This window comes from Lithobates pipiens, unplaced genomic scaffold (genome assembly GCF_037356315.1).
Source record: "Lithobates pipiens isolate NorthernLeopardFrog02 unplaced genomic scaffold, aLitPip1_a1.2 Scaffold_18, whole genome shotgun sequence".
NCBI classification, from domain to species: domain Eukaryota; kingdom Metazoa; phylum Chordata; class Amphibia; order Anura; family Ranidae; genus Lithobates; species Lithobates pipiens.
In genome coordinates this window covers 368,508,132-368,534,264 of record NW_027507758.1, presented here as the reverse complement: position 1 = coordinate 368,534,264, position 26,133 = coordinate 368,508,132, and the positions used below count along the sequence as shown (strand labels likewise).

Here is a 26,133-nt window from a genome sequence, read left to right as displayed (position 1 = left end):
ATATACTGCTTCCTGTTTCTTTATCACAAATCTATCTTATGTAAACCTCTAAAGGATGAAATAATATTTCATTATTATTTAAATACTTGGAGATATATTTTATACAGCATGTTCATACATTTGATAGCATAATTGAGAGTACAACCAGTTCCCTACAGGGGCCATTGTTATTGCAATCTATTTCAATTCATTAAGAACTATGCTTTGGATGGATTGTTTGCATTCTAGTTAATACCATTGATATCATAGCTGAAGTTTCCTTTAAAACAGAACTTGGAATTAGACAAAATATACTCATACAACAGGGCCCCCTGCACTGTAGTCTAGGGGTGCAGGGATAAAATGTAATACTTACCCTATTTCTGACTGTGGCAGGCTTCCTCAATTCATGCAACTGATGCAATACTGCCGCCTCTCTAAGGCACTCTCAGCAGTGGTGTATGCTCACCTCCTCCACATACAATGCAGGGTTTATAGCCCTGCATTGTATGCAATGAAGCTTAGGGACCTCCCACAGACAAGTGCTTCAGGTAGAAGAAAGCAGCGCTGGAGCCAGCCACACCAAGGAATCAGGTAAGTGTGACAGACCCAACTGGGGCAGGGGCTTTTGGAGGGGACTGCATGGTAGCCTCTTGCCTACTGACTATGGGTCCTGGCATTGGAGGGAGCTACAAACATTAAAGAAGATGTCCTGATATTAATGCAAGATGACATTACCACATTCAAGGAAGCCATGATGGTTTCTGCCAACTTGAAACTCAGTGGGAAGATGTATGTGAAAAGAAAGCTGGTTAATAAGATTTGGACAGCCATGGGTCTTCTTGAATAGTGGTGCTGAACTGTCTGGGTGGGCAGTAACATGAGTCACCTAGGCTTGTCTAGATGACTAGTTGCTAATTAGCTTACTGTTTAATTAGATTACTGTTTATGTTGGCTGTTCCTTAGATGTGTTAATGATATTACTGTTTTCAGTTTGCATTGTTTAAGATAATGTGATTAAGCTCCTACCTGATCTTGTGTGGTATATATTCTGTGTGAATTTACCATAAAGTCAGTTCCAGTTTGCACTTAAAGTGATGTTGTCTAGTTCTTGGGTGCAATGCTCAGCTATAATATCTGGTTCCAGAGTGGAGGAAGCTGTATGTTGGCGAAAGTACCCAGGTGGGGTGCCAGGCGGTCCATCACAGTAACTAATATACCGTATCCCTCCACACATTGTCTAAAGGGGAATCAAACTTTTTGGGGGCTAGGGGGAGCACCTTGACAAGGGTAAATTTTGCCTATTTACTGGAGTTCAGGTTTAACTCTATGCCTGATATGTTGGCTTTAGGTGTGTGCAAGATTGATAAAACTGGTATGTGATTATGATGGTGCTGGGGGACTTTTTTCTTTATCTCTGCAATATTCTGCAATAAAATAAAAGCTTTTGAAAATATCAAGTTTTATTATGTTATACACAGGTAATTTCAGAAAACTACTCATGAAAAGTAACCCAAATAAGCACACATTAACTGGTTTCCTTTGGAGAGGATATGCTTTCTATACTTCATAGAAATCTGCTTGATACATGCAGTGTTTGAAATCTTCTCAACTTAAAATGTAAATACAGTGGAACATTCACATCTAATGAGGGGAAGCATGAAGCTGGATGATTGAAAAACACGGCAGGATAGTAAATACCAAGACAGCTCTTAAAATACAATGGAGAAAAATATAGAAAAGCCGAGGATAAGATAAAAAAAATTAAATAAATATTCTGTACTATTGAAAACCCCCTCCATATCCTCCTTTGACTTACATATGATGATTAATGAAATGCGTCTCTAATCTCCATCTCGAAAGTTTCTCTACTGATAAAGCTAATTGTTTTTATAATAATTACATAGTTACATTGTTGGTAAGGTTGAATGAAGACACCAGTGCGTTCAGTTTAACCTGAGTGTGTTTTATGTCACTGCCATTTTCCATATCCCTGTACTTTGCGTTTGCTGAGAAACCCATCTAAAAAAATTAAAATTTATCTACACTCTTGGCTGACACCCCTTAAGCAGGGTAAGATTAAACTGATTCTCATCCATCTTAATTGTGGGGCTGCATGTCTTCTTTATAGATCTTAGATTATGTAGTTTCTTTCCAATGTTAAAGTCACTATTTAAAGATTTAGAAATCGTGATCCCTCATATTCCCTCATCAGCGTTTCTTCTCCAGGTAGAATAAATTTAAAGAGGAAGTAAACCCTGATGGGTTTACTTCCTCTTTCATTCCCTGCAAAGGCAAAGCATAATGGACTACTATGCATCGCATAGTAGTCCATTATGTGTCACTTACCTGACACAGGAGCCAGCGATGTCACCGCTGTCCCCTGTAGTCCGGCGCATCCATCTTCTCGGTGGGGTCTCGCAGCTCCGCCGCTGCCATTCGGCAAAGCCGCGATGATGTCACTCCTGCGCATGCGCACGGGAGCCGACACGTGCGGCATCTCCGTCGTTGAAGATGCCGCGATCAGTGCGCCTGCACGCCGCTGTCTATGGCGCATGATATTTCTTGGACCTACAGGTAAGCCTTAATCTAGGCTTACATGTAGGTCAAAGTGTGTTGTAAGGGTTTACAACCACTTTAAAGTTTGTAATCGTTACACATAATTTAGGTACTCTATAGCCTCTTTATTCGTTTTGTTGCCTTTCTCTGGACCTTCTAGTTCCAGCACAAACATTCTGAAGACTGGTGAACAGAACTGGACAGCATACTCGAGAGGTGACTGAGCCAGAGTTTTGTAACGTTGTAGAGCTATGGTCTTATCTCTGAAGTAAACACTCTTTTTAATGCATGCAAATAGTGCATTTGTTATGTATATGTGAACCTTCACTTTGTAAAACAACCCATTCAGTTTAAAATAGAAATGAAAGACAAAACATTTGTGTGTGTGTGTGTGTGTGTATATATATATATACAATTATAAACCTTTTTTCCATTTTATTTTTTACAGAAATGATCACATGCCCTCTGTTCTCAGCTGCATAAGGAGCTCTGAAAAGAAGGAAGGTGAAACAGCAGGACACTAATCTTCCCAGTTAATGGCTGTGCAGGGTGTGTGTCAGCATAAGTCGAATCATTGGAGGAGAGCAGGCTGAGTTCCCAGCACAGCCAGAAAAGCGACCATGCCGTACTCTCAGAGGGACTGGCAGCAACACCAGGGATTTCACATAAAGGAAGAGGGTACTTTTTCATACAAGTACATGGTACAATAGACATATATCAGGGATATGAAATGTTGGGGTAACAAAGAAAACTAAAAATGATACACATTTATATCAGTCAGATATATTGGGCAAATGCTTTTGTTACCTGTATAACCAGACATTGTAGAATCTGACATCTGAGTCCTCAGCCTCTGAGTGCCAAAGCATTTACATGGCCTGCTATAGCTATAGTTACATTCTTGATTACATATGTCCCTTTTTTTTTGTTTTTGTTTTTATAAAGAAAAGGCTACTTGTACCAAAACCCACCTCAACTGCCAATAGTAAAACGTGTTAAGGCTGAAATCCAGGTATGGCAATTTTTACACAGTAACATTAGCCATTTTGGACCAAAGTAAGCATGTGTAGCTGGGTGCTGTGCCAGCTGTGCTGCTCTTCTTCTCCCCCTCTTCCCCTGCCGGGCTGCTATGAGGAGCGGGCTGCGTGCTCTCAGCCCACTCTCTACCTTCAACCTCCCCACCGCTGCAAAGCGACAGGGAGAAGCACAGTTGCAGGCTATGTTCTTTTTCTATTAGCTGCCACTGTGTGTAAAATCCCCAGCCCCCCCCACCTTGGCAGCAAGGCTCTGAGACAATCAGGGGTAGTTGAACTTGTTATCCATATCCCATGGTGACTGGGATATGGAGTCCACAGGGAGCTCTGTGCAACTGAGGCTATTGGACTGTGGACTTAACTACCCAGAAATCTCTGCTGACAAAAGGAAGAGAGGCAGTATTTTTCCCGGGCAATTCTGGAAAAATATGGGTCTTTTGCTGGAGGAAGCTGAACATGCTGACAGGAGGAGAGCAGAGTGATGATTTTGTTGTCTGCTGTTGCTCCTTCATTGTCCAATGACAGGCTTGAGGCAGAGAGGTGGCAAAGCTATATAACTTAAAGTGGATGTAAACCTTTATTCATGAAATCTGACCTAGGCACATAAGTCTGCAGTGTTACTAATCTCTCTTCAAAGCTCTAAATGCCTTGTCTTTCTGCTGCTCCGTTCCTCTATTATCCGTGTGATAACTTCTGACAAGTTCTCCCACATAGGAGATAAAAGCATCTGGAAATTTGTGTTGGAGTGGGTGCCCAGAGATAGATTAGCAGTGAGCTTGAGCTTGTCTATTCACAGCACAGCTCTGCATGTTACTTCCTTACATTTCCTTAAGGGGGGGGGGGGGGGGTGTGCCTTTCCTCCAATCATCTGCCACTGCTGGAACAAAAAGAAAGATTTGTAACAAGGATGTTCACTTTCTAAACAGTGTAGAAAGCTTAAGACAGCAGATGTACAAATATAATATATGTAGGGAGATTTGTTTCATCCCTGTGTATTATCTGAGGCTGTTCGCTTCATTGGGTATATGGAGGGTTACATCCACTTTAAATATAGTATAGAAAAATCACATTACAAACCTAAGTGTACTGTCAGGACTTTATAAATCGCAGAACTGGTTGGCCAGAAATAACAAATATCTAGCAGGGAAAACAGCTTTCATAAATGTATTTAATTGTGTAACTATAGGCAAAACATTTTTTTAGTTTTGAAAAGCAGGGAGAGGGGTTTATAACATCTTTCAGTTTTTTTGGCTGTCTGTGTCCTCAATAAGGAGCTTTACCCTCTCTGTTTCTCCCATTTACCAATATCATTATAAGTGAAAGTAAAAGAAAATCCCAAATTTTTGGTTGGGACCAGAACAGTAATAGTAGGGACATCTTTCAGTGGGCACACTAATTCTGGTGATATCCTGCCCCCTTATGGGACACAGAATCAAACAACATACAAATGAAAAAAAAGGGATTATAACCCTCCCTTACTCTATCCAAAATGGAAAATAAAAAGTTTTGCATTTAGTTACACTTTACCCATGTATTTAGCAGTTTGCCTAGAGTTTGGCTTAATTTTTTTAGGTTGGGAAAAATGCCTACTTGCTTAATTAACAGACTTTTCTAGGTTACCGGATTCATAGGTCAGCTCAGTCTGTGTTTTGGTAACTGATGATAAAACAAAGAGTGATATACCTATAACAGAATATAATATAATATAATATATAATGGTATAATACCTATTATAATATCTACAATGGTATAAATGATTATTATTATTACTATACACAATTTAAATAGCGCCAACAGTTTACACAGTGATTTACAATGTAGAGGGGTGACAACACAATTACACTACAGTTCAATACAGAAGGTACAGGAGGGCCTTGCTCATAGAGCTTACATTCTAAAGGGAGGGGGTGTTGGTACAAAAGGTAATAGATGCAGGGGGTCATTTAATGGGGGTGACTCGGGGACAGTTGTTAGGTAAGTGTGGGATAGGCTTCCCTGAATAAATGAGCTTTCAGGGATCTCCTAAAAGTGGACAGGTTAGGGGCTGATTGGATATACCGGAGAGCAATTATAGTTATAATGCACAAACCTTTCAGGTGCAGAGATTAAACAACCAGGAGAATTACTTAAAATATCTATTTAAGAATGTTGAAAATCAAAAATGATAAGCACCGTATTAAACATCACCTACATAAAACAGTACACAACCAATGTGCATTAGAAACCTATTTAATGAGCCCAAGAAAAATGTCTGTCTGTTCACCAGAGAAGCAAACTTTTGCTTCATTCCAAGCAAAATTTCTCCCTAACTAGCGTTTGAAGAGATCGCTCATCAGAAAATCATCCATTGTCACTTTTGTTTGTGTTAAATGTTCTGCAGTAACTGACAACAGGATAACTTTTGTCTAGTAAAATACTGCAGTGCCACTTTTTATCACTAGATGGAGACTCTTTTCTTTCTCACATAACCTTTATACTGTTCACAGTCTCTGTTGCTCAAGGCACAAAAATTATTTCAGCTTTGAGATGGTCAGAAATTCAATCTAAGAATGCGGCACAGCACCGTGCACTGTATTCGTTTATCAATGACAGAATATATGTTTTGTCAAATGTTCTTAGAGTCAATCTAAGAGATTAATGTCAACATTTAAACAACCGATTAAAGAAACTGAAGGGGAAATGGGTTACGTCTCTATAAAGATTGGGAAATTAGTATTATTTGATCTAAACTGCCAAAATACTTGTGAAGATACAAAGCAACAGCAAGCATTTGCTGGTGTTTCATAATGATTTATACATGTATATATATGTGATTATAGTCCAAATATATCTCAAACGTTTTTATTTTCTTAGATAAGAGGGCTAATGGGTTGACTCTCCATCTGTGACTCCAAAAACTAGATTTCCTCCCTCACTCCCTGTACTTGTGACACCAGGGGAGAAGGTGGGAATAGGACAGGACACAAATAACCAATAAAAACCTCACATAGTTTCTAACCCATCACCCATTTTTTTTATTGCTCTCTGTGTCCCCGTTAGTGAGATTCATCAGTACCTTCGGCCTTTCTACCCCCTGTCAGCAGCACAGGAAGTAATAAGAAATCACCCCAGTGGCAACAAATACAACAAAAATCTTGATAGAGCTTTCATTTTTTTAACCACTCTGTTCAAAGTGTACAGGCAGAGTAAGTAGAACATGCTGTGACATGCTGAGTATTGTAACTCCACAGACACAACGCAGGCACACATTATCTTATATCCTGCAACATAATGCAGGCTAAAATGAAGGGAGTGCCTCCTGGCCTTAATGCATTCCCTAGTAGCAATGGTCTTGATAGTGTGTGACATGTAGGAACTTGGGGCTTTCAAGGTAAAATCCCTGCACACTGTTTACAAATAGTGATAGTGGACACGACACCAGAGCTCACATCTCCTATAAGGGTCATCTCTAAAATATCAATAGTAATTGCATCTGCTGGTAAAAGACAAGCAAAATTGAAATCCCGAACCAGACCTTCCAACAAGGCTGTCTTACTCTTCCACACCAACAGGAGGTCATCAATGTACCCCCCATACCATACAATCCTCGGTCCATAAGGTCCCCTTTCACAAAGGTGCAAACCTCCTTCCAAATACAAGTTGGCAAAAAAAATTCTTGTGAGTAATCACTTTACCTACTAATGTGAAATTGCAATGCTGATATGACAAAGTGGTGAGGAATAATACAACATGATTTCCAAGGTAACCCAAGCATAATCCTTTTGTAAGATCATTTTTGAAATGTGTGCAGGTAGTTTTCACATCTCTGGTTTACCTTGGCAACTGCATGTACATACCCACCCACTTATCTAATTGCTGCAAAAAATACCCAATACCAACCACAATCATGTGTCCTTCTAAAAGCTAACCAACCTTGAGGACTTTGGGCAAATGACCTCAAATTGGGGTGATGGGGGATTGCACTTTACAATATCCCACTACTTTTCAAATGAGAACCCCCATAATTTCACCCATGCAAACCAAATCAGAACGAACATGTTGAAAAGTCAGGGTAGGAACACTACCCAAGCGGTGATAGACTGTACTATCCTGTAACTGTCTAGGAGCCTCTCTTTCATCATTTTAGATTACAATATAGCTATCTTTATCTGCAATCCTAATTCTCAAATTTATGTTGTTTCATTGTTGGTATAGCATTAAATTCTGTAAATACTCTAATAAATATTGTAGATTACCAAATTTCTGTCACCAAAGCGAGCCATCACACTATTGTACCTATAATTTTCAACTTGCAACTTTTGGGGGTCAGGTAAAAATGACATTGCAGTGAGATGACTTTAAAATCTACAAAAAAAAAAAAATCAAAGAAAGAAAGAAAAAATTTAAATTTAGCCCGGCATATTAGATGAAAAAACTATGAAAACTTACCCTGATGACATATCTGGAAGAGTTTTTGTCATCTAAGTTGACTGTAAGTGAGAAGAAGACGGCAGTGCTGTATACTCCTTGTGTCTTATAAAGCAGTTCATTAAAGTCCCACTTGCTTTTGGCCTTATCTGGAGAATCCCATCCTCCACAATCCTCCAAGACCTGCAGCATTGGGTGGATCCCTAAACGGTCAATCTCCTTCATGTTGAGACAAGAACGGAAGAATTCTTTCACCTTTCTTTCAGAAGATCCTCTGTGCTTTCTGCGCACAGGCTGTAGGAGAAGGTGTTGCAGCTTTTCTTCATTCTGTTCACCTATAGCTGCAATGGTGCCATAGATGAGCTTGTCCTCTGGAATTCTATGCCTCCTAAGCCAACCCCCACAAGCAAATGAGTAGAAATCATTGCAAGGTGGTATTGTTGGATCTATGTTGCTGCTGATAAATTTGGAAGCCCTCATGAACGCTTTTCTTTCTTGGCAGTCTTCTAAACACTGACCATCTTGTTCCATAGAAAGATATTTTAACACCAGCATACACCCCAAAATGACACATAGACCTGCTGCAAAGACCAGCCCTGAAAGCAGACATGTCTCTCTCCGGCTCCATCGTGGGATACCTTTAGACTGCTTTTTGGAGCTCACTTGAATGTTGAATCCATTGGAGAGCGTGCTACTGCTGTTGAATTTGCTCACATACCTGACTTCCTGGAAATCATCATAGTGGGCTGTGAGAGAATAGGTTTTCTCCATGTCCGCTAAACTTAACATGTGTTTTTTGGAGCAGAGTCTGAAATTATAGAGACAAAAATGGAGCTGTGACACTTTTCTTGTTATATCAGAATCTTAGTAACAGGAACCTGTAAAAATACATACAACCTATTATCATCACAAGTAACATTGTAAGCACTGTAACATTTCATGTTTCTTAATAAAACATAAATACCTATGAAGCCACCAGTAACTCATATTTTACATATATTGTTTCATATTTTTTTATTATATGTATCACAAAAAAATGTTGTTTTCTGTAAACGAGCACATCAGTATGTGGTGGAAAAATTAGATGGTATTCGCATAGTATATTGGAAGTCTAGTATGCAATCTATCCAAACATATTCAATCTAGCCAACATTTTTTTTTTAGTTTTTAAAAAAGTGGAGGTTAGTAAGTGAGGTTTTCCCACTGATCTTGTAGCACTCATACAAGAAATTATGGTGTATATTTGCTACCCGGACAGGAAGGCATGGAAATCAATAAAAACATTGCTAGATGTTCTGAGCCTTCATGTTCACATAGAAAAGGTTACTGTTACTTCCTGTCCTGACAGAAAGTGATGGGAAATTTCCTCAACAGAGATGCAAATAGCAATAAAAACTGCTGCGTTCATATATGAAATAACAAGTATGTTACTGTTACTGTTACTCTTATGGAGTTTGGGTTTAATAGAGTTTAGTTTGAGGAAACACTTGATAGAATGAAATGTTTCCTACAGAGACCAGTTACAGGAAAAAGACCCTGTCAGGAAAACTGATGTTACATACAGGCCATTCAAATCAGAGAAGCAATGCTGTCCCCACTTTACTGACTAAAATCTTAAATAATGATGTACATCATTGACTCTACACAAAGGCTACATATATGGAGTCAGAAATTAACACGTAACATTGCATAAGGATGGTGCACAGATACAGTGATCTACAATCATTTAATGGTAAAATTGCCTTTTTTGTGCAATAAATATATTTAAATATATAAAAACGACTCGATTTGGTTTGTCCTAATATAAGCCATGATGTAACAACAGTAATCACAATCACAAAATGAGATCCATCCACTGCTGAATAATTCAATTAACCTTGTTAGTCTTGAATAACCTTTGAGTTTCGGCAAACCTTAATACTCTGCTCAGTTTTAGAATCAATCTTTTTGGTAGGCAGGCCTCTTACTTTATGGCTTCAATTGAGGTCTTGAGGATGTCCAACACAAGCAATTAAGGACAGATAATATCAATCGACTCTTTCCCTATTATTAGGATTATTAGTATAAGATTCTTATAAATGTCTCCTCTGATAGTATAAACAATGTCTTTAATCACAAGAGTGTAAAGATACTCAGCTCAATTCTTCAGGGGCACTGACCTTTTGTTTCATTGTCTGGCTCATTATTATTAATCCTTTTATATATTAAATGTGTATTGTCATTTTCCAAAACTGAAGCTTTGCAGAACTTGTAGGAGCTATATAATATCTAATAATAAAGTGTGTTGCAAAGTAATTAAAGGGATAGTTACTGGGTTTAAGTGTGCAGTTACTAAAAGCAGGCATTCACCTTTCTCACCAACTTTGAACATTTTTAACTGTTCCCACAATTGTACATTTATTTATTAATTTAAACCTTTTAATTATTCCTATTTTTTTTTTTTTTTTTTAGTAACTATTACTGCACTTTCAGATTTCTTGCTTAGGTGAGAATGATGTTCCCCAGCTACCCATATCTTTTTGGGATAATCACGTCAAGCATCTAAAACTGGAAGTGATGAAATCATCACCACTTCCAGTTTCATTGTATACATGTGACAGCGAGACATGAATATGCCTCACTTTCATATGTCTCCCTCCAGAAGCTGGCGGTTGTGGTGCTGAGCTACCGGTAAATGCAGGAGAGCTTGGGAACCACAGCCTGCTTAACAAATGCATCACAAGCTGATGGCTGCTACTACAGCCATCAGCTTGTGATTAACAATTCTCTCTTTGGACATATGTAGTATGTCCACAGAGCTGAAGTGGTTAATCTCATTAAGTAATATATCACCACCTCAAATTATTTCATTATCTGCTCTCCTCAGCAAGCAACTCTTTTTAATGTTAGCCTCCCCAGTTGACATGCACGCTCACTGGAACCTATTTTCTCCTGTTTGTGAATGTCCATGGACAGGGGAAGGTATCTGTAAAAACATCCCCGAGCAGTCAGCTGATACAAATATGCCTTATTTACACAGGCAGCAAAGGGGTGATTAAAACAGCCCGTTGATCTGCGTTTTTACTGCTCCCGCACTACCCACCCAAAATTTACCATGGCAGTTGGAGGGTTTGCTGATGCTGTGACTAATAACAACAGCCACTGCTAATTTTCTGCTTCATTTGGAATGCCCACAGTGTGGGAGTACATCAGGTTGTAGGCAGGTGCCTAAAAGTAATTTGTGTGTTGCATTTAATAAGTACTGTTCAGTAATATATGGGTTAAAATACTTTGGTGCGTCTGCTGTGGCCTACGGTGCTTCCCATTGCAGAGGTATTTAGGCAGGAAGAGGCTGAGCCAGAGGTAGTTATTGGTTGGTCATGGGAGTGAGAAGCACCATACACAAGGAGATGTAGTGTCAAACCTAAGTGGGGATATCCCTTGGCGGAACCCTGAAAGAAGGACTGTTAGCTAGCCATGTTACTAGTAGTTAAGAACCATTACAAGCTACAGATATGAGACACCAACGTATAGCCCAAGGAGCACCTTCATGTCTATATTCTGTTGCATTGACATATAAATCATGAACAACTGTGATATGGGTATAGATAAGAATTGTACACATCTGGCATTTATTCAGTAAAATAAGTTGCTGGTTAAATGAATCACCTGTTCTGATTTACTATGAACGTAGAGTGAGATTCTACAGTGAATGGGAATGGGGAACAAAGTGTAAACCTTAATTGCAGCCTTCTGGGTGATGGATAATATGATTTAAAAGGAAGGAGGAGCAGCCGAATAGGGGATTGGGAAGATGGTGGCTGGTGACAGAGTTTCTTTTGGAGAGGTGTATTGGTGGCTGTAAGGTCTACTCTTCTAAGCATCTGGGACCCTATATTAGAGCCTGCTGCATAACAGAACCCTCCTATGGGCTGAACCTCGACCACAGGTAAATGAGGCCTCATTAGGTATATATCAGCTTTCCTCTGTGCCTTCAAACTGAAGTGTAACATGTGAAAATAACTGGTCGAGGAAAATCTGCATTTAACGCTATTTCCTTCAAAATGACTTCTTGTCAGTGATGTGACAGGTTGTAAAGGCGTTATCCTTCCAATTGTGGGGCCTGGTGTAGTAGTTTGGTCTCTTGTCATGAGGAGTGCTAACTCAAAAGAGCAATTCCATTATGCTAATACTTCACCTAAATAACCAATTTAAACTGACAGCACGCACTTCCCCCATGCTGAAAGCAAAAGGAAGAGAACCCCCTTGTTAGGGAGAGGGTATCAGCAGTATGGAGAGGTAAGTAGGGAAAGAGTAGGTTTCCCTTTTCAGGGTATTTCTTCTGCCATTTTCTTGGAACTGTTTCCCATCATCAGTTGGATAAACTGCAAGAAGGTTGGGGATCTCAGGGCAAGGGAAGTGTCCCTGAGGCATTGGGTGGTCTGCAAACTCATATTAAATTGTTATTGAAAAATGTCTTTGCTTACAAACATTTTCTTTCTGCTTGAAGAAACAAGTGTTTTGACTCCTCCCACTTTTTGGATACATTGATTAAGCCTTGCCCACACACAGGTTATTGTACTCTGCACATCATCACAAAATATTTTGATAGACTCATTCAGTAGGTCATTAAATAAGAATTCTAAATATGGGAAATTTTACATAGTTACATTAGTCCAGCTTAAATTAATGTAAGTATATATGTACTATATTTGTTGGAGCTGGAAATCAATGTGGTAGGCACCACTACTATTGTGATCTCCACTAGCATTCGAGGTTCTGTGCCAAGCAGTTGCCCTGCTGCATTCTGAACACTTTAGATCACTTGCTGGGCACAGCATGGGTGGCACTCAGGGAGTAAAAAGAGCAAACCTGCTCCAGGTGATGTAATCCCCTCTCTGAAGTGCAGGTGCCAGTCCAGTCCGCAGTCTGAATACAACAGGCAAAGCCTACACAGAGATGACCGCACTCCAATCTTCAGGGGAAAATATAGCTTTGTTCTATAAAATCCATAAAGACATCAAGAAGACATGATACATAAAGACAAGAAGCAGCATGGTTGACGCGTTTCAAAAAGTAATTTACTTAATCATAACCTAGATTATGAATTTGTTTCATGAATTTAGCAAATTATTTTGTGAAACGCGTCAACCATGCTGCTTCTTGTGCTTGATGTCTTAATGAATTTTATGAAATAAAGCTATATTTTCTCTGAATATTGGAGTGTGGTCATCTACCTGAACACTTTGCCTGTCATTCAGTGAACCCTTTGCATTTTCTCAATGACTGCAAAATAATCTCTGATTGTAGGAGGCAAAGAGGTGGGCAAGTGATGTCACAATCTCCGCCTCATCCAAGAGAACAGTTTGAATTAATTTTGAAAATGCAAGCCTGTGCTGACCTTCGCTGTTCAGTAAGCAGCATGGCAGCCACTCAGCACAAGAATTTGAGAGCTAGTGGAAATCATTGTAGTAGCAGTGCCTACTACAGGTGATTTACAGCTTCCAAGGGGATCTCACAGGTATGGCACTTACATATTTACATTGATACAAGCTAGTCCAATGCAACTATGTAATAATTGCCATACCTAAACTTCAGCTTTAAAGTCACTAATCAATGTTTGCATGTTGTTTAATGTAGACCCTGATCACTGTCTAAAATATTGTCTCCAACCACAGAAAAGACATACAAACCAATTAGAAATCATCTTTCATTGTTATTACCACTCAAACCGATGAAGACTGGCATGTGATTAGGAGCTGTAGGTTATTGTGTCCTACTCTATGGACTGTTTTATTAGAAATCCTCAAATTACCTTTACATAGGCTTGTTTGGAAGATGTCCAGATACAACAAGAGAAGGATTCTATAAACTCTGGCTTACAGGGACAAAATGTAGTATAAAAAAAACACTGCTGCTAAAAAACAATTTGCAAGCATATGTCTCTATATCAGTTAACTTGGTTGCTGGCATCCCCCAAATCACAGAGGCATATAATTTGAGGTCATACATCACTGTTTTCAATTGTATCCCACAACCCTAGTTTGTTCTGCATACTCTCACACTCGGTCAGGGGGAGGCTGCCAGAGCTGACTGGAACTGTGCATATCCCTGATTTATTTCAGTAATAATGCTCCAACATCATTTCACTTTATGCTGTTCCTGTACCTCCTATAAATATGTAACATTGCCGGGCGCTCGCACAGAAATAGAATAACCTCATGGCCCTTCCCAAGAAGACATAGGTTTGGACCAATGCCAGAATAGCCGTGCATTCAGAGAGGTCTCCTTGGTGCTGCAGGGTTAATAAAAAATAAAAAAATCATTTTAACCCATTAAGTGCTGTATCAGGGAATGCACACTTAATTTGGAATGGGAGCTTGAAATCAATGGAGATATATCAAAAGGCTTATCACCGCACATCTGTGTACATTAATGTGCATTTTAGTATATTTTTAACATGTGTTGCAATGCACTTTGCATTAAATGTCTCATTTGAATGAAAAGCACATAAAAGAAAAATGCATAGGTGTGAGTAGTCCATTAGTATAACTCTTAAATGTCAGTTTGAAATGACTACCTTTCTATATTGGAACATTCAGGACTTTACCTATCATTATTATTCATTATATATTCACTGATGTTTTTATAATTATAGTTTTTTAAATTCTGTGTTTGTCCATCCATCTTTATTTTTTATCTTTGTACTGATTTAATTGTTACCTATGTATTGCATGCACGTCTATTGTATCTGTGTCCATGCCAAATGGAACAAAAAGTATCTGTACAGTTTTATCTTGTCACCAGAGATGGATTGGGTACAAATGTCACTTAATTCAATTTTCTCTTTCCCAACACTAGTAGGTGTTTTATTGCCAATAATAATTTGAATTTCTTTTAATGTACCTCTGAGGGAATTCAAAAGAAAATCAATAAAAAGCAAGCAGTGAAAACAGCTGTAACATACATCACATTTAACAAGGGGAAATTTCATGCCAAGATTTGCTTGCAATAATAAGCGTGGTTTTATACATTAGCTAAGGCTGAACTCTATCAAATGATCAGGAAATTTTAAATTATTTTACATACATTTATATGTGACAACACAATACACATTCAATAAACCTGCAAAGCACAACATTGTTTGTATCAATGGTGATGGTGAATACAAAGGGAAATTAATTAACTTAGCTGTAAACATAATAAATATATATGAGATATATAATGTCCAATCACCAGTATGCATAAGTTATGCTCTGCCCACTGGTGTGTGTTGTGTAGGGGCAGTGCAAAACACCATTACAGAGCATCACGGTGTTTACATTTTCTTCTTTTTCTTTCCAACTTTATTGAAATGTCACAAAATGACATTTCATTCAACTTTAGTGCATTGCAACATACTACCAAAAAAAATGCAGTCTGTCCTATTTTTTGTAGTGCAAACCAACGCAATGTGTTGGTGTGAATCAAATAGCACATAAAGTAAATCACCTTGTCTATGTGTTGGACGGCATTCATGTGGAGTGAATTAGCCCTAAGTTTAAAGAAATAGTGGGAGTATGACCGGCTTTCAATGGAGCCAGTTCACATAGCTCCAGGGTGGCTGTGCTCGGCACTTAAAAATGGTCCTGTATGTCTTTGGTTCTGATTCAGGCGAGAAGTCAGGCAAAAATGCGGACCTGATTGGCACCTCACTTGGTGAACAGGGACGCAACAGACCCCATGCTGTGAGCCATGGCCGCAGCATATGTGAACGGGGCCTAAATGTTTTTTCCTGGAGCCAATTTGGTAGCATACATATGGTAGTATGCTGCCATGGATTGCCAAGGAAAATTATGGTAAGTATCTGATACAAGTTTCAGTTTGATACAATTTTCTGTTTCCATGACTGACTTACTTTATGTAATGAGCCACAGGTGATACCAGACAGCTCATCCAGCACCACAGTGCTTTAGAATACACTAGTACCTGTCAGGACCTGATCAGCAGTATCTAGCTCCAAGAAATGTGTCTTGATTGATTGAGTTCAGAGCCTATTTAAACCTCTCCAAGCAAGCAATTATTTGCTAAGAAATTGGTCTGGTGTGCAAATCACAAATGTGTGCCTTCTATGCACCTGGATCATTTATATTGGATCTTGTTCTTGGTATTGTCTCTGATCTTATCCTGGCCTGACATCTTTACCTCACTTTTCCTTAGGTTGCCTTTCTAAAGGATGATGCACATGTGTTACTATTCTCACATATGATGTTACTTTTTTTTTCCTAGCAATGTATGCAGCTGCATTCTCTGACTCTGCAACAGCTATATTGATTCTGATCATTTGTGCTGAATATATTTTTCAGATGTCATAACTGTGTGCTTAAAAATAGAATGCAGTATAGACTTCCTTGATGGTATGGGTTAGGAAGGTTAACATATATACAAGTATTTGATGTTCAAATGAATCTGATTTAACATATAGTTCACAGACTCTCTTGCCACAAACCAAACACTTCAATTGTTGCCTGAACCTGGCCTATCTACCCAATCATATGACTCAGTCACATTCCTCCTGCTTGGAATAAGGCTGAGCTTAGCAATGCTTAATACCTTGAGTGGCCTTTAAACTGCCTTTATACCCTTGCGTTCCTGAGAGGGGACTCCTTTTGTTCTCAGATATTATGTCAAGTCATTAACATTATTGAATCGAAGCTTGTAGCAGTGGTTAATAGCCTTTATACAAACTGATACTACTGTTGGGATTCAAAGCTCACTGCCACTACAAGGGACACCCCTACTGAATCGGGTTTGAATGCTGCCATGTGTTCACATTTTACCTCTCTCCATTGTCTGCTTACCACTTCCAAACATGTTTACTGCCTAACCAGCCTTTCCTGAGGCCCCATACACTGTGTATCCTGTGTCTGCTAAGATGAAGTACATTCCTTTTGCACACCATATGAATACAAGGCTGCTTTAACAATTCTCAATTGGTCACGATGAATAACATGGATATGATGTTATGTTGGTGTTGTTTCTTGGTGTCAGCACAACAACAAGCTTGTTTCTTAAGTGCAAAACTCTTTGTTATTGTATGACGACATAGACAATCTTCTGGGGACACACAGGGACCATTATCAGCCCTCTGGAAGGCTATGTTCCATTGCATTTGCCATTTGGAGTATACTGTAATATTTCAATTGATCTTAAAGGCCACAATTCGGATCCCACTCAACAGGTTTATTATCTGACCTACATTTACAGGTGCAATATGATACAGATCAATTTCTGCTTTTCATCTGTGCCACTTCACCTAACTTTAGTTCTGCATAGGCTATTTGGCATAGTCCCACACCTGTCTCAGCATGTATCATTGGCGTAAAATATGGTACAGGGACTTCTTTTCCAAAAAAACAAACACACCAATATTGAGGAGATGGGAAAAAAATATTTTGCTTGACCCTGGCCTATGTGCCTGACAACATAACTCAGCCACCTGCCCAAACTTAGCATAAGGCTGAGCTTGGCACTGTTTAGTCACTTGATCGACTTCTAAATTGCCTCCATACTCTCTCAACTGGTCACAGTCTATAATATAGATACAATATGTTTTCAGCACACCTACAAGTTGCTTCTAAAGTAAAGTCTTCTTTTATATACGATCAAATAGAGAGCCAATATTTCAGGATCACACAGGAAATCTTCATCACGATGAAGTTGTCGTTTTATGTGGTCACACAATAAAAAAGCTTTGCATTTAAAAGTAGCTTGTCTATGTGCTGACGTCATATCTTGTCCCTGTGTCTGTTAATATCTTATCTGCTGACCATCTTTCATTTTGGTGAGGTCCAGTCTGTAAGCTAGCCTACATTTAATGAGTTCCTGTTTGCATCCCAGCCTGCTTCTGCCAAGCTCCTGTATATTGTCTAGTCTCACCTTTCTGAAGATTTGTCTGTTTCTGCCTGCCTAGCCTGTCTCTGTTAGAGCCTATTTTCTTATGGAGGCCTCTTTTAAAGTTCTTTCTACAGTTCTTCTGAGGTGCAGTGTGCTACTCAACAATTGTTTTTCAAGTACTGTCCTGAAGCTGCTAGTTTCTAAACATAAATTAAAGCCAGAGCTTTGCAAATTGGTCCCAAAGTCAGTTGCCACTGAATTTGCTCAACTGCCAATGATAAATTATATTGCTTATAATTCCAGTCAGTGCCTGTAGGCTGCAAACCTTTGCTTGCTTTGAAAATCCCACTGGGCTTCTGGTGCCTTGGGAAATTGGAACACCTACTAGGTGCGTTAGTAAGACCTTAAAAAAACAATATCCTTTGTGATTAGCTCTTCTTTGAAAATAGATATCCCATTGCATTTGTCAACCCTAGTGAGGTATTTTTTTCTGATATATCAATGGATCTAAAAGACCATAATTTTGATACCACAGCAAACTTTGCGGAGGATCCCACTCATGTTCCAACTGGTCTAACTTCAGAGCTACGTTTACAAGTGCCATATGGTCCAGAACCATTTTGTTTTTCATCTGAGCCAATTGAATTCAGATCTACATAGACTACCCTCCAACTCCGCAGCCCTGCAGCTTTCATTGGCAATCCTATGACTCATCCCCCCTTCCTTCCTGGAAAACTCTCACGAGAGTGAGAGGAAGCTGTGCATGATGTCATAGCCTAGGCTTTTTACCAGACAAGAAACAGAAAGTGGGCTGTATAAGTTATTTATTGTCAGAAAAAAAATGTTTTACTATCCAAAGTTAAAACAACAAGGCCAGAAGATTTAATAGATGGAAAGTTTTAAAAAAATGACTGAAGGTCCGCTTTAAGTATCAGAACTGTCTTACCCTGTTCCACAAGATTTAGCTTAAAACCAGAACCATGCTGCCTGATCCAACTCTAGACTTGCCTCCACTTGTACCACCTGATTCTCCTAAAGACCTGTCCTGATTAGTGCCACCTGGATCTGACCTGCCTCTACCAAGGGATCCATCTTATTTTCTGCCTACTTCTCTAACATCTGATCTACTGCCAAACCTGCCACTTTCTGTAGAATTGCTTCAACTTATATTACCTGTCTGCCTTCCCCCCAGCTTTGCCTGTGTCACCTAACTAATGGCAAAATCAGCTTCCGCCTATGTCTACTCATTCAACTGCTGATCAGCACTCACCTTTGTCTTCTGATTTGGTTCAACTTTTTAATTGAAAAATGGTGATGTTAAAAAGAAACCTTTTCAGAAAGGGGACCTACTCACCAGCTGTGATAAAGTCTTCTGACTCTTTGTTCACATGTTGGACTTATGCAAGGAGCCAAATCTCAAATTATACAAGTATCACTGTGATTTTATGAAGAGACTGGTATATGCTAAGAACCTTTTAAACCTTTCAAGCACTGGTTCTTAATCTACATTGCCTGGAATATCAGCCTGTTAAACCCTTCCAAGTACATAATGAATTGCTATAATAGTGTTTGTGTACGTGGTCACTGGGAGTGTATTTCCAGTGCTCCTGTCTATTCACCTGGATTGATTTTGAACCTTTATTTCTGTTTTGTTTCTGGCAACAGCATAATAATCAAGAGGTTTGTTTAACTATCTTGGAGACTGACCTATCTTGACTGGACTCTCTACTTATTCTGCTTACCACAGCCTCATCCTGCTTGCCCATCTACACACCACAGCTGCCTTGACCAGCCAATTTATCTGATCAGGTACTTCAGGCATCTTCCCTTGCTTTATATAACATTGACTCTGGGTCTGCTTATTTCCTTTTTTTCCTGCATTTTCGAGACATTTCATTTTTAGATTTTCAACCTGTAGCTCAGATGGAAGACAGTATAATAACCGTTACCCTTTTCTAGTTATGGGATAGTCACTACTACTGGATTTACTACCATAAAAAATAACATAGGGGTTGATTTTCTAAAACTGAGTGCAAAATCTGATGCAGCTCTGCATAAAAACCAATCAGCTTCCAGGTTTGATTGGCTACCATGCACGTTTGCACCAGATTTGTCACTTTCCAGCTTTAGTAGATCAACCCAATTGTGTGCTTGTGACAGTAGCACAGTTAATACAAAAGAAGATAAATACTGTATCTTCAGTACTGTTCATGAAACAATATATAAAATGCAGACAGGACCATGAAAATCAATGAGCAATGTCAAGAAAAAAACTAAAAATTTTTAATATATACCTGAAATGGTTGGAGGAATATACACTGTGACTAAAATCCAAGATGGAATAAAACAAACACTCCAAATGATGTTTATTCTATTTAATTAAAAAGTATGTGTCCTACTTCACCTAAACATGGCAAAAAATGCCATTGTTAGGGATGTGATTAGCTGAAAGCTCAGTCAGTTGGCATCAGGTACTTTAGACAGTGATATTAGTATTAAAGAGCTATGAATATCACGAATGTCATATTACTTTGTGGTACAAGTAAAAAAAAATAATGCTTTTTGGCTGCTTCATCTCTTTCACTCATGAAGGCATGCCACTGGTCCTTTTACATTCAATCTCACAGAACAACTATATAAGCAAAATGAGTTAACACGTAGGTTACTAAGTGTTTTTTTTATAAACCTGATGGAAAGTATATTAGCATGATCCAAACTTTTGTCTACATAGTGCTGTTCCTATTCTTTTATACACATATGTAATCATCACTCTTATGGCTGCAGAAATGAATTTAGGGTGCAACACTAAAGGCATTATGTATATACCGAGTACTGATTCATTTAACATGCAATATATTCACAAACCATTGCCCTCAAATGTCCCCAAACATTAAATGGGACACTAAAGTCATAAATTACTCTCTACTGAGACCTCTGGCTTCCATGCAGTGACTTCACTCCAGTCACCGCTCTGCAATGGCATATTGAGAACCAAATACCAACTCGTCATTATGCATGCAAAATATACCCATTGTACCATCAGGAATTTTTTTAGTATGGTGCTTGTACACATGGATAGGTGAAAGTCTTTTTGCTTGCCCTGAGTTTATATACTTTGTAATAGACCCTATTCTGTACCAATGGAAAACAATGGATATTTACTTTAAAATCAATCAGTCAACAGTGCAGATAAACATTTTGGTAATCGAGCCAATATCAATCACAGTAGATATATTCTTTGTATGTATGTATGCATTTATTGATTTTTTTAGACCACTCATTTTCAGGCAACAAAGCTTGGCTCAGTCCTTGGACATTTTAGACTTGGCATGCATGGAAATATGGCAAAATTTTATTTTTTGCACTTGATTGCCTTACAATCTATTAAAGGAATAGTAGGTGTTGTTTTTTAGCACCTATATCAATAACAAATACAATGTATTTGGTTTTCCTAACCTGGGACTGAGTCTTGAAGTTAAGGACAACTCACCATGATATCTATTACCTTGACTGATCTATAAATAAATGTTACAAAAACAATCAGACTAATGCAATGTAAGGCATAATGGTAAAGTACAAAATGCAGTAACTAGGGACAACTAATCAGATTTGACCTGATTGATATTTAAAGCTATTTTGTGTCTTTGTTATACAAGTCAGTGCAAGCTTTCCCAACCAGTTTAAAACTTGTCCATAAAGTCCATATCCTGTTTCAACTACCTGTCAGAATGTAAAGGCCCAGACAATAAATGCATTCCTTTACAGAAACTTTTGATTCAAACACATATAGCTTATTTAGGTTTGTACTATATTTTGTTATATTCCTACCTAGACACTGTAAAAACATATTTACCTAGCTGACAGCAAAAACCATTACATTTTGGAAGAGCAATGGTTACAATTCATATACTATCTGTGAAAAGCATTGCATGCTGATCTTTAGTGCTGTTGGAAAACTAGTGAGGAACAAAATATAATGTACAGCTTGTTATAAAGGAAATAAATAATCTCCAATGGGATATATGAATCTACTTTTTTCCATTAAATATATATGATTATTTTTTACATTCTTATTCATGTACCTTCAGCTACAGCTGCTGTGTTTGAAAAGCCAGTAAATAAAACAGCTTCCAGGGATGGGATGTACACCAGAATCCCAGGTTCAAGGTGTACATAATGGAACCAAGAAAACAGCAATTCAAAAAAATTCCCATCACTGGATTAACAAATAAAAACTATCATTTCTTGAAGACTGGCTTTAGCCAGCTAACCCGTGGAGTGTCAATATGTTTTTTGAGACCACCTAAAGACTCGGATGCTCAGCTTCATTTTGCAGAGGCTTTCAGACTAAGCTCCAGCTATATAATAGTAATGTATAGTTAGATGCCAAACTCCTAGTAAGTTCACTCAGCAGCCTGTTGGTATTCTGCCTTTCCTTAGGCAAAAGTTTTCCTAGAGAAATTTCTGAGAGATTTCAAACACACTAGGTGCTAAGGTGACCATTGACCATTTTATGTCCTAAATGCTCACACACCTTCCTACAGAGTGCATGTGGTCAGATACTGAAAAAATGAAGGGGGCCCATTTCTACTCTGCACTGCAAACATCTGCTGAACACGCTCTGAGGATTCTCTTACTACCATTAAAAAGTAAGTATGGTTTTGTCATACTTTGCTGGGTTCTTGAACTCAGTTTATATGTCTTGACTTGAAGCTGGTTTTTGTTTGAGTGATGTAAAACAACCACATCAACTTAATTTTAGGCTTAGATTTTTTTTTTTATAAGGGAAAACTTAGTAATTTTGGATATTCAAACACAAGAGGGACATGTGTACAGTATATACAGTATCAATGATTCAATTTATGCATTGCAAGATGTGAAAGTGTAACGTTCAAAAGCAACAAGTATAAAATACATATACATCTACATAAAATTGGTATGAAGTTGTCCATGTGAGTTCTAGTCTAATTCTTGCTATCCACAAATGGTTACTGTAAAAAATAAAAAATAAATCTACCCTTGGTTCAGTTTTTACTTAGACAGCTTAAATGATAACTTGAGACCTAACATTACTGTCAGACATAAAGAACAAACTGAAAAGCCAGTACTTACCCAGGCACAGATGACAAGGCAAGCAGCCCTTTCTCCACAGCTGATGCTGAGGCTGATGCTGATGCTGCGCTGAGTCTGTGGAAGGCACTATTGTTCCATGCAGACTCCACTCTGTATGAGCCGCCGCTCTCTACACCCTGCTGTACCTGTCACTACACAGCCTCTGAGAGCTGTGCTGCAGCATATAGGAGCCAGGGGATCATTGTAGAGATGTGAAGAGGAGGGGGACACAGTCAGGAGGGTGGGACAGTCTCTGCCTATATTTCTCTCTGTCCCTGCAGTCTCTACCCAGAACTAAAGCATATTACTCTTATTATTCCCATTATGCTAATTCCTGACTGTGGGCTCCAACCAGTCTTACATCATATCCCAGACTTGGGAAATAACTTATGCGTAAGGAAGAGTATCTTTTCGAAGAGTCGTAGCGTTAATGCACCCTGCAAACATCTGATCTCACTTGGATAGTGGTGGTTAAATGAAAACCATTAACAGAGCTCCCTTGGCTGTCACTAATCCGACAGTCCCTGCACTTTAATCATTTGTGATCCTCTTAACCCTTGAAGTGAGTGTAAAAAGTACCTGTGCTCAGATTATTGCCCTACATGTTTCTGGAGGCTTTCACAAGCTAAATATTGGATTTTAGCTGTCAAATCTGGAAGGGTGCTTGTTATTAATGTTCTTCACAATATACAAACTAAACAAATGTATTTTTTCCAGACATATTCATTCTTGGATAATGTTATGTGTCTTTTTTTATCAAAAAATGGGGATAAAAACAATAAAATAGAAAGGAGTGCTTTACAGTGTTAATGAAAATAATTTTCAGTGTTGGCAAATTTTATAAATCTCAGTCACTTCTACATATAGTACTAAAATACTAATGTTTAAACTTTAGATGATGACAGCTGGAATTATGCCCTCAGTGACAATAGAAGGCTACTATAGGGCAGTGATCTTCCATTGTATGTACCAAAGAGAATAGTCCTGCTGTCTCTATTGTTTTCTACTACCCATTTGATGTTAGCTATGCTCTATAGTAAGACATTCTTTACTATAAGATTATTGCTTATAATTAAGTTAATGACACCTCATGCTGAGAGGCGGCCTGTGTCCTGCCATTTCCCTGTATACCAAGGTCCTTTGTCTTTATTTGCCTGTCTCCTGCTCTAGAGAGGAATGGGTGACCTTGCATGGTGGCCGCCTGGTTTCCTCTACCCAAGAGGCTCACAGGTCTCATTTTCCAAAACACACTGAAAGGTTACTGGCTCCCATGATAGCCATGAGGGGAAGGATAAGAACAACGCTTTACTTCATTAAAGCTAAGCAAGTGAAAGAGGAATGGCAGTAGCCTAAGACAGATAATATACCCTGAGTGACACAATTCTATTGTCATTAAAGTAATATATTTAAGTGAGAGTCCTAGATGTCTTTACCATGGTATATATGTTTCATGTGGCTTTATTTCAAAACTGTTGTACAAAAAAATAAAAAATAAAAACTCTACAAAAACGGTCTTGCTTTTTAGAAGCAAAAATACTTTCTCAAACATTTCTTATTCCAAAAGGCAGAGTAAGATTGGCATTTTAATGGAAATCTATCATCACAGCATACACTTTCATTTTATAACATCAGTATTGTAATAACAATATAAAAAAAAATTATATTCCACAATCCAAGAAAAGCTTACTTTGAAAGATCTCCTTTGTTATGAGTGTTGCCTGCCTGCTGGCCATCTCATTCTTCAACTTCCTGGATTCCCAGCATGCTTTGCAGCTTCTCCTTTGTTGTATACTTTGATTTTAAAGGACTACATATCCCATGGTACCTTGCCGCATGCAAGCAGTGACTCCTGTACTGACTCCGTCTTTTGAAACTCCTCTGCTCTGTAGTTCTGAAGGCAAACTCTGTGAAATGTGGGCTATAGCACTGCCTACTTACAGGGCATAGTAAATATGTGTCACAGAATTAAAAGAAGTAAATGCGTGTGGACCTTCACAAAGTAAGTTTACTAACGTCAAGGTAATATATATTAATAGAAGTTGGCTAAAATAATTGAAATATAATGTAGAAATAAAGATATGATTTTACATTTTGACCATATATACGCTTTAATGTTATCTTTTTATTTAGGCAACACTACAACTTTTTTGTGCACTTGGTTTGCTGTTTACTACAAAGTTTGATGTGTCTTCAAATTTCACATTTTGGGGCATTTACTCGTTACCCCTGAAATGTTATAAATACCTGTGTTCACCTCAGACTTTCATCAGACTTCCTAAAAAAAGTAATAATAGGCAGAGGCCACTGATACACTACCACAGTCACAAGACCTCTACATGTCTCAAAAATCAAGAAGGAATTGCATCCTCATTGTTCCTGCCATTAAGTAAGATCACGTGTAGTCACCAGAAGGTTCAGTACATGGTCTACAATTCCATTGTCTCAGTGTAACTCAAATACTCAATAACCATATATACACTATATTGTCAAAAGTATGGGGGTGCCTGCCTTTATACACACATGAACTTTAATGGCATCCCAGTCTTAGTCTGTAGGGTTCAATATTGAGTTTTCCCACCCTTTGCAGCTATAACAGCTTCAACTCTTCTGGGAAGGCTGTCCACGAGGTTTAAGAGTTGTCTATGGGAATGTTTGACTTTTCTTCCAGAAGCGCATTTGTGAGGTCAGGCACTGATGTTGGAAAGAAGGCCTGGCTCCCAGTTTCCGCTCAAATTCATTCCAAAGGTGTTCTAGCGGGTTGAGGCCAGTCAATTTCCTCCACCCCAAACTTGCTCATCCATGTCTTTATGGAATTTGCTTTGAAGCTGTTATAGCTGCAATGGGTAGGCAAACTCAATATTGAACCCTACGGACTAATACTGGGATGCCATTAAAGTGCATGCAAAGGCAGGTGTCTCAATACTTTTGACAATATAGTATAGTTACAACTTCCACACCATGTCTAGTATTAACAACTCAGTCTCTTGTGAGCTGCTCAGCCTATTTTATTAACAATGTGACATTTTCTGCAGACTGAACAATTTCTGCACTTGGCCTATTATATGTGGCAGAATTGCCAGGACATAAAGTTAATTGTTCCTTCGGGCCTTGCAAAATGTGGTCATGTACACAAATGAAACATGTGGGACAGTGTGAATTACATACCAGGGCTGAGATCTAGTCCCAG

The 26,133-nt window shown here is 38.6% G+C and overlaps 1 protein-coding gene across 2 annotated transcripts in view; it reads right to left on the bottom strand.

Moving 5' to 3' along the window:
• The window catches only part of ECEL1 (endothelin converting enzyme like 1), a 170,321-nt gene extending 146,953 nt beyond the window's left edge, over positions 1-23,368 (bottom strand). The window contains exons 1-2 of one of the 2 annotated variants that reach the window (XM_077487643.1): positions 22,947-23,368; positions 8,001-8,857 (exon numbers count right to left, since the gene is read on the bottom strand). In XM_077487643.1, the coding sequence (XP_077343769.1) occupies positions 8,001-8,768 (768 nt within the window). In that variant the 5' untranslated portion in view covers positions 8,769-8,857; positions 22,947-23,368. The remainder of the gene's footprint in view (positions 1-8,000; positions 8,858-22,946) is intronic. The other variant, XM_077487642.1, reaches the window with a different exon arrangement.
• Positions 23,369-26,133: the final 2,765 nt, after the last annotated feature.